General features: G+C 44.6%; 1 protein-coding gene across 1 annotated transcript in view; it reads right to left on the bottom strand.

The window, feature by feature from the left end:
* Otoa (otoancorin) overlaps positions 1-10,124 on the bottom strand; it is a 79,869-nt gene that overhangs the window by 10,373 nt on the left and 59,372 nt on the right. The window contains exons 22-24 of the mRNA XM_021210191.1: positions 8,511-8,640; positions 6,792-6,979; positions 4,479-4,634 (exon numbers count right to left, since the gene is read on the bottom strand). Of these exons, the coding sequence (XP_021065850.1) occupies positions 4,479-4,634; positions 6,792-6,979; positions 8,511-8,640 (474 nt within the window). The remainder of the gene's footprint in view (positions 1-4,478; positions 4,635-6,791; positions 6,980-8,510; positions 8,641-10,124) is intronic.

Raw genomic sequence — 10,124 nt, 5'->3', positions numbered from 1 at the left:
ACACACACACACACACACACACACACACACACACACATTCACATACACTCGAAAATTTAAAACCCAGACAGTGAGATACCATAGTCATCTTAGCCAATAAAGATGTTTGCCTCTGGAGGAAAAAATGGAGACTTAACAGTACCCCGTATCTCTAGACAGTCAAGTACTAGATAGGGCCCACCCTGCCTAGCCACCAAGATCAGACAAGACCGACTCATGCAGAGTGGTTTGCGCATGGGCTGGATTTTTCTTATTAAGTCTTCACAATCAGGTTTTACTAGTTGACTCATGGCAATTTGTGCTTCTCAAACGTGGGTGCTCATTTAAAAAAAAAAATGAAAGCTCAAAATTACAATTCAGATAAAATTGCTTTGAAGATGTGGTATTAAAGTGTCCTTGCACCTGGGACCCGGAAAATGCAAGCTCAGCCTGCAAGGTGATAAGTTAAAATATATCTCCTTGAATGACTGGACCAGTGTATATGTAATGATTCTGAGACAATTAACACCAACACTTGTAGGCAATATTAACCACAGAAAAATGAGTAGCTGTAAAACTTCAGTGTCTCTGTTCATCCTTCTGGCTTCTGTAATGGTTTCTTTCCTCCCTTACATTAGGCTTTAAGCTGAACTATTTGCTAATGTAGTTCCTCCAGGTCTGACTATTAATCTAGAAGCATGCATTTAAAGGTTTGATTGGAGGCTGAAGTGGAAGAACTGACTGCAGATGATATATGCAAATGTTACGTTTTCATATCCTTTTCAAACATATTGATATATCTCGCTGCCATCCGAGAGAATTAAAACTGGCGCACGGGGAAAGAGATGCTCCACCTTCTATGTTAGATCTATTTTTCGGTTTCTTCCAGGCTGCAAATAAAATCATTTTAATATCAGGAATGGAGTGTGGCACTTCCCAAACTAGTCGAAACCAGTTTCAGAGCCCGAGAACCACGGGATTGCAGAATGTTAGTAGAAGGAACTTCAGTTTATTGAGTTTAATCCTTTCCATTCTTCGAACAAGGACACCAACTCGGAGAAAGGGAGGTGACTGTGGTGCTGGTGACACCGGATGCTGAGGACAATGGCTGAAAAGAACAAGACCGTGAAATGTCCCCCACAGGTCACCTGTTTGAACCCTTGGCCCCTGAGCTGGAGTACTGTTTGGGAAGGATGTGGAGCCTGCAGAGAGTGGAGCCTGGCTGGAGGAGTGAGTCACTGGGAAGTGAGCCTTGACACTTACAGCCATCCCTGGCTTCCTGTTCGCTTTCTGCTTCCTGACAGCCCATACAGTGTGACCAGCTGGCCTCCCTCTCCTGCAGCCAGGCTTTCCTTGCCTGAAGCCACGCCTTCCCCCACCAGAACAGAATGTGTCCCCTCAAACCGTGAGCCAGGACATGCCCGGCCTTCCTTAAACCACTCCCTCTCAGGTCCTTTGACAGGACAATGAGAAAAGTAACTGACACAGCAGTAACTGACAAAAGTTTACTGACCTTTACATTATTATGTTCAAAACATTTTATTTTATTTTATTTTTTAGCTCCATTCATTCTCATGGCCAGGATCTCCATATTGCCCTGTTCCAGGTGAGACATGATTCATACCTTGCTGTATTTGAAAGGTGCCACTCAGAGTCACAGGACATCACAACTCTGATTATCTAAACCTAGTGAGAGAAGAACCCATGCCTTGGTCTTACCTGACACCCATCCCCCTTGGTTTGACAGTATCACTACTTGTCTTTTTCTGGCCACTCTCCTTAGCTCTCTTGCTACTGTCACAAATTACCATCTGGTGGTAAAACAGGTGAATTCACCTATGATTCCCAGAGGCTCTCAGTCCTGAAATCAATCAGTAGGATGCGATCCATTCGAGAGCTTTAGAGAGACTGCATTTCCTCACTTTTCCTAACTCCTACTGAGTTCTTTCCTTAGTTCTTCTATGGCCACTTCTTCCATCTTCAGAGTCATCAGCCTAGCATCACAAACCCATCTCCCTCCTGCTCCCCTCTCCCCACTTTCACCATTGAATCTCCCTCTAAGACTGTGGCATCCTGGCTCCCTCCTATAAGGCTTCTTGTGATCACATTGGACCCACCAGGGTAATTTTCATCTTTTTTTTACATGTATGGGTGTGTGCCTGAGTGGATGTACTGCACCACATGTGTGCAAGTCCCTGTGAATGCCACGAGAAACCATCAGCTCCCCTGGAATTAGAGTAAGGTGCAGTTGTGAGCCATACATTGTGAACTCTGGGAACCAGACCTAGGTCATCTGCAAGAGCAACAAGTGTTCTTAAGCACTGACCCATCTGTCCAGCCCCCATCACATGATTTTTGAATGACTTCCATCTGTAAAGCCCCTACCTCCAATGAAACAATTTGTATTTATAAGTTCTAGGAATTCAAATTGAAGATCTTTGCAGAAAGGGTTTAATCTATCTTCCACACACCCTTCCCCCACTCTCCAATCACCATGTATTCATACAGACAGACTCCACTCATTGTAACCGAGATTCCACTACTGTAGCAGGCATAACCAACCAACATACTCTGCCCCAGATAGGAGTAGCTAGCTGCTCAGAGCTGAACAACCGTATGAATGGAGTTGACAGCAGGACTTTCTGATATAATAAATGAAGCAGAGACACACTTTGATGGTCTCATAATGAAAATAACCACTGAGGGGCAACTGACCAAAAATGAAGCTAACACGGAGGCGGTGGTAACCAGATGCCCCTATGCCTCACCCAATCAAAACGAAAAGGCAGGAGGACATCTTTAACCTACAGGAGATCAACAACCAAACAGACTTTCAACCCACCTTCAACAACTAGAAAACCAAACAAAATATAGAACAAACTTAAAATATTGAACAACCGAGGAGCATGTCAAGGAGATAGTGAAACAGGTAAACAAAAAGCAAACCCTAAAATTGTCCCCTAAAGGCACTTTCTACACATGTCAGGAAAGACCAATGGAGCCCAGGGGTCTAGCTGTGTTGAAGACAGAGATCCCAGGTCAAAAAGCCAACCTTTGCTATGCTCTCTACCAGTTCAAATCTCCGCACTTACCAAGCAACCCACTTTTGCTGACCTCTAGAAGACGAGAATATCTTTGCATTCACTTATTCAATACATATTTATTATGTGATGAAACATGCATGTGTAACCATATATTTTTAAAGAAAAAAATATGCGCTAGTCATCTTTTATGGATACAATTTCTGTGCCCAGGATCTAGCCTAAGCCAGTATAAATATCATGCATAGTCCCCAGAGAGAAGAAATCAAACTCTTAGAATGTTTTCTTCCCATAAAAGCAGCCTCACGGAGGTGACAATCTAGGTTTTTCTATAAATAATTATACAAAAACATGAGAGAGAAGTCCAAGTTCAGGAAGGCCGAAGCACACTCACTTCAGGGGCAAAGAAAGAAGAGGAAATTGTACAGAGAGAGTTCTCGAGATCAGCCAAGATGTCCTCCTGAGTACCAAGTCCTCATTTCTACATGACTGGATGTCAGGAATGAAACCACTCAGAGGATAAGAGGCAAGGGGTGGGGGGCAGGCTAAGTGGTTCTTAAAGTTCATGTGGAGTTAAAAGAAGTTTTCTGTCCCTCCAGCCAGAGTGGAGAGACCTTGTAATACACGGATACTAGGCATATTCTGTAGAAGTACCATTTCTCAATGAAACCACAGAATAAAGATCACCCCACCCCAATAAAGCTCAAGAGAATGCAACAAAAAGATAAAAGTTACCAGCAAACACATATATTCCAGAGCAAAGCAAAGCCTAGTTTTTTGGTTTTTCAAGACAGGGTTTTTTGTTTGGTTGGGTTTTGATTTGGTTTTGATTTTTTTTTTTATTTTATTTTCATTTTGTGTAGCTCTGGCTGACCTAGTACTCGGAGATCCACCTTCCTCTGCCTTCCAATTGCTGGAATTACAGGCATGCACCACTGTCAGACACCTAAATCAAACTCTTAGCAATGTGAAGTTCACAATGTTCATCACTCTGACAGAATTACAAAGTGTCCCTGTTTCCCTGCCTTTGGTCAGAGCAAGTGAAAAATTACTAGGTTTCCATTAGGAAAAAATCAGTCCACAGATAACAAACTGAGAGGACCTGGAGAGGTGACTCAGTAGTTGAGTATACTTGCTGCACTTCCAGAGGACCAGAGTTCAATCCCAGCCACATACATCAGGTAGTTCATAACCACCCCCAGGGGAGCTGGTGCCATCTTCTGCTCTTCCAGAGTACCTTTGCACACACGACATACACACACATAACATTTAAACCATAAAAATAACTGTCTTTAAGAAAAGAAAAAGGAAGAAACAGACTGAGAAACGACAATGATGCTGGAGTCTTTAGTGAGGACATAAAAGAAGATATCATAAGTACTATAAATCTATCCAGGGGTGCAAAGCCAAGCATAAGCAATTAAGGAATCTGTAAAAGACCCAGGAACATCTACCCACCTGCCCTGATGTCCATTCTGTCTGCTGGCTCAGGGATGCCACAGTGTCTATGGAGCTGAGGTCCAGCTGCTCCAACTCGCTCTCACTAAGAGTCAAAGCAATGCGCCCCAGGGAGACAATATGGTGTTCTTTCCAGCGGGAGGGCAAGTCCCAAACCTTCAGGTAGGAGAAAAACAGAGTAGACCAAAGATTAGTGACAGTGCCTGCTGTGGTCTCTACTTAATATCCTCCCAAAATCCATCACTGAGACCTAATCCCTAATGTACTAGAAAATGACTCCACTCTCATAAATGGAATCCTTGCCCTTGTAAGAGAGATCTTGAGAGCTCCCAGTGCACTTCCACTGTATGAGGGCAAGATGCTGGGAGAAACCCTCACCTTAGAGAAATTCATGCTCACCAGACACTGAATCTGTCAGAGCCTTGATCATGGACTTCCTAGCTACCAGAGCTGTTAGAAATAAACTTGTGTTGTTTATAAGTTAACCAATATAAGGTATTTTATAGTAATTCATACAATGAGTGTATTACACACACACACACACACACACACACACACAGCTTTCGTACCAATTCATGCCAACATCCTTGCAGAGGTTGATAGTCTTTCCGGGGGTGGGGGTTCTACTTCTGGGAAATTAGCTTTAGGAAATTATGAGACAAGTGCCCAGAACCATATGTCCAATCATCTACAAAGGCTTATTTAGGGTTTGAGCATGAAGCACTCCCACAAAGCTCATGTGTTGAGGGCTTAGTTTTGAGCTGGTGGTTGCTATGCAGAGGTGGTTGGGCCATGGGGGCAATAACCCCACTGAGAGATCCACTGATGAGTTTACAACTAAACAGACTCTTAGGATATGAGGACTAGGGGGAATAAAAAAGTCATGTGGGCAAAAGCCTTTGAAGGGTACTAGAGAGTCTGTCTGTCTGTCATCATCACTCTCCTCTCCCAGCAGCCATGTGTGAGCACCTATGCCTCATCATGCCCTCTCTACCATGATATCCTATTTTACCTCAGACCCAAACCAAGAGCCAGCTGACCATGGACTGAAGGCTCTGAAACCATGAGCTAAAGTAAACCTTCCCTCCTCACAAGTTGTCTTTACTTAGGTTCTCTGTCACAGCAATAAAAAGCTGGCTGTCATGAAGCACTTATAAAAATCTCAAAGGATCCAAAGCTTGAGGCTAGCTAAATAAAGACCAGTCCCAAAACACTGATGTATATTTATCTTTTTGATACGGAAAAACACATTGCTTGTGGAAGACAAGATACTGAATAATGAGTGCGATATCATTTTTGTAACAGATAATGCGAAGCAAGATAGCTTGTATCTGCATGTTCTGAGAGCTGCAGACACAACAACCCAGACAGATATCTACATTATGATTCATAACAGTAGCAAAATTACAGCGATGAGATATTTTTGGTTGGGGATAGTCATGTCATGAGGAACTGTATTAAAGGGTCATAGCATTAGGAAGATTGAGAGCCACTGGTGCAAGAGAGGCAATCTCTCACTTGAACCCAGGGCTCACTGGTTTGGCTTTTTGGGCTAAGCCAGCTTGCTTCAGCCACTCCCCATCTTTACCTCCAAAGGGCTGGGATCACAATAGCCCCCACTCCACCTGCTTTTACTTGGGTGCTGTGATTCCAGACTCCGGTCCTCACACCTTCAAGGAAAGTGCTTTAACCACTGAGCCATCTCCCCTCAAAGGGAACTTTTTTTTTTTAAGATTTATTATTTATTTATTATATGTAAGTACACTGTAGCTGTCTTCAGACACTCCAGAAGAGGGCATCAGATCTTGTTACAGATGGTTATGAACCACCATGTGGCTGCTGGGATTTGAACTCCGGACCTTCGGAAGAGCAGTCGGGTGCTCTTACCCACTGAGCCATCTCACCAGCCCGGAACTTTTTTTTAAAAAGGACAAACTATTTCTAATCCCTTTCACACCCTTTTCCTACTTTCAGATGACTCTGCAGCAGCTACTGGGGAGGCCAGCTGCAGACAGCTGTCAGGGTTCTCCAAGACGAGGAAATAAAGGTAGCAATCTTGCAAGCAGTTTAGATCAGAATAGGCAGAGAACTTGATTGGTCAAGACATGCATCATCTGTGTTCTGCCTCTGCCCTAGGACAGAGGTACCAAGAGTGTGCCCATTTCTCAGATGAGGAAGTCATGACCCACACTACTGAATTTCAACAAAATGACATGGGTGCAGGGCCTCAAAGGATTCATAAACACAGGGAGGCTCGGACTGGATACTGGCTGCTTGTTTGGGTAGCTGGTGAGCTTCCCAGCGTGGACTTACCTGGATTGCCTTCTCCTTCAGGGCCATCAGCTGAGGCTGGCTGAAACCCTTCACAGCCCCCAGCAGCTCCACGTTCCTGATGAAAGTGTCTTCCTCCATGCAGAGGAGGACCTCAGGGTCCCAGCAGGCATTGGCTTCAGCCAACTTGAAGATATCATCTGAAGAGGGAGTCACAACTCCATGACAACCTGGGGAACACACAGGGATGTGAGGATTCGACAGAGGAAAGAGAATTGCAGAAGTGTTCCATGTTTTCTTAATAATCTTCACTAGTCAGATTCATTCACAAGAGCTATAAAAGCTGACAGCAGGGAGCTGGGGGGGCTCCCACCTCTGCCGTACTTATGACCTGGCTGTGCACATCCACCAAGAGGCCTCACCGCAATGGAACTGGGCAGGCGGGATAGGCTTGAAAGCCCAGTGCCTGGAGAGCAGAGTCAGAAGCAGACCATCTAGTCTTGCCAAATAAATAGGCCATAGGGTCACCGAGAGAGCCTGTGTTACATGAAGACCCAAGTAATAGGGCTTCAACCCTTCCTTATAGGGCTCCAACACAACTGCTGTGGAATTCCAGCCAGGTCCAACTTGGGGAAACAAAGGGTTTATTGGGCTTACTTACAGAGTATGGGTAAGGGGCCCTTCCCAGAGCATGAGTGACCCTAAAACAACTATACCACAATGAAGTCTCACTCTAAATAAGTAAGTAAGCAACAACAGCCAGCCATCACTGTCCCTGTCACTATCAATGTCAGTTCTGATTAATCCCGCCCACCTCGTGCCAGCACGAGTCAATATTTACCAGGCACTCAGTGCAGATGATAAAAATGGTGATACACCTGGAAGTCCTCGTACTCAGGAAACTGAGGCAGGAGGATTGAAAGTCCAAGCCCAACCTGGGCTACACAGCCAGACCATCTCAGATAAGGAGAAAATACTTTCTGATCATTCCTTACATGCCACGCCCTTTGGAAACCAGGGAGATTTAAACTCTCACAATGACCACTGCAGCCCAGAGTTCACATGACCCCACTTTAGAGGGTGAAACATGAAGTTCAGGGAGGCGTGGTGGCTCCCACCTGTAATCCCAGAGAGGCTGCTGCATGAGGAATAAGAATTGGAGGTTGCCTGGACTACACAGTGAGTTGCAAACCTCTGGGCTACAGAGAGAAACCCTGACTTAAAACAAAGAAAGGGTTAGGAAACCTGAAGACCTTAGGGGAGAGCCACACAGTCATTAAGAGACTTCAAGCGCTACCGACCTGTACCATGTAGCTGCGAAGCTAGGTTGAGCCTTTAAAATAAGCCAAATAAAAGCTGTCAAGAATGCCTCAGCTGTTAAGAGCACTAACTCTTTCAGAGGATCTGGGTTCAAGTTTCAGCACCCATGTGGCAGGCAACTTACAGCCATCTGTGATGCTAGTTCCAGTATGCCAGCGCCCTCTTCTGGTCTCCGGAGGCACTGCACACATGTGGTACATGTAGGCATGCAGGCAAATGAATAAATCTTTTCTTAAAACATAAGCCAGACCTATTGAAATGCTTGTCGCTATCCACTTGTCAAGCCTTCAAGCCTAGCACCTGATTTCAAATCATGTTACAGAACTGTCATTCTTTGGCCTGTGGGTTTTGCCATTTGAGAAGGAAACTCTGTTATGTCACAAACTCAACCTAAAATAATGCCACCCTAGATGCAGGGCCAGACGCCCTAGAAACACTCACTGAAGGTGGGGTCAAAGCTGGGGCTCTCATTACTGCTATTCCGAACAGACTCAAAGACAGCCCAGAGAAATTCTTTAGGGAGCAACACACCAACCATCTTGGAAGCTGTTTGCTGAAGGATTTCAGGAAACTGTAGTTAAAAGAAAAAAGAAGAAAAAAACATGTGAGATGCATTTAAATCAGAGTTTAAACTCTATTACCGCTTAATGCCTGAAGGTGGTTTTTTCTTCATAATAGCCTGTTGTATAAATTGAATCCCTCATCCAATTAATGTCTCTAATAAGTAATCCTACCAAAATGATATTTGACTTCCACAGCAATACTATAAATGCTAAATAACAGGCATGCATCACTTTCCACCCATCAGATTGCCAAAAATAGAGTGATAATAATTAATGCCAGACCAGGTGTAAAAGGCTGCACAATATGTGCTTTTCCAAGACTGTTGAATGTACAGTACAATATCACCAAGCAATCTGATAATATCTACAAATTATGTAAGTTTGCATATATCTTCTTTTTGGTTGGGTACCATTTTAATTTTTAGCTTTATATTTATTTTTTGAAGGGGGGGGCAAACTTGGGGTTTAGAGAAATGGCCCAGTGTTTAAGAGCACTTGCTGCTCTTGTAGAAGACCCAGGTTCTATTCCCAGCACCCACATGATGGCTCACAACTATCTGCAAAACCTCCAGGGGATGCAGCACCCTCACCTGATCTCCTCAGGCACCAGACATGCACATGGTGCGTATACATACACACAGAGAACATACTCATACACATCAAACAAAAATAAATAGGCGGAGGAGGGTTGCAGATACATTCTAGGTAGAGGCTGCCAACAAGGGAGCTTTGGTGACACTGGAGAGGGTATCATTTTGCATAATGAAATAGTCCGCTTTGTTGAGTCTTGGGATATTATGATCCCTGCCTGAGAGCCCAGAAAATGCATCAGGCTCTCTTATGAGATCCTGCCTCACTGTTACCTAACACTCCCTCTACCACCATCACTCCCACCACCAAAGAGAAAGCAACTATGCTGAGTCACCTTTCCTTTCAGAACTAGAGTCACAGGGCACACCTGCAGTTCTCATCCCTGAACGGATGAAAGGAATGCCTACAAATTATACAGACAGGCCTGAACTCCATAGATGCTCAGTGAGAGAGTTCGTGTGGTGACCTCCCTCCTGCTTCCCCTTCACAGCTCAAGCTGACCTGGAACTTGAGACGCTCCTACCTCAGCCTCCAGAATGCTGGGGTCACAAGCCTGGGCCACTAAGCTAGCTCTCCCTAGCTCGTTCTACTGTTCACCAAGGTTCTGCAATACTCACATCCTGCATAGTCAACCGCCCTTCAATCAAGGATGGACCACAGGTACAATAATGCTCCCATATATGTATGGTAATACTGTTGTTAAACAGTTGTGTAAATGACAGCCAGGAGCCAGCAAGGTAGCTCATTGAATAAAGGGATTTGCTGCCAAGGCTAAGGATCTGGATTCCATCCTTGGGATTCTATTCTCCAACCTCCACGTGTGCACACACACAGACACACACGAGAAAAAAAGAAGGAAGGAAGGAAGGGAGGGAGGGAGGGAGGGAGGGAGGAAGGAAGA

This window comes from Mus pahari, chromosome 1, assembly GCF_900095145.1.
Source record: "Mus pahari chromosome 1, PAHARI_EIJ_v1.1, whole genome shotgun sequence".
Classification (NCBI taxonomy): Eukaryota; Metazoa; Chordata; class Mammalia; order Rodentia; family Muridae; genus Mus; species Mus pahari.
This window is presented reverse-complemented; position numbering and strand designations above follow the sequence as displayed.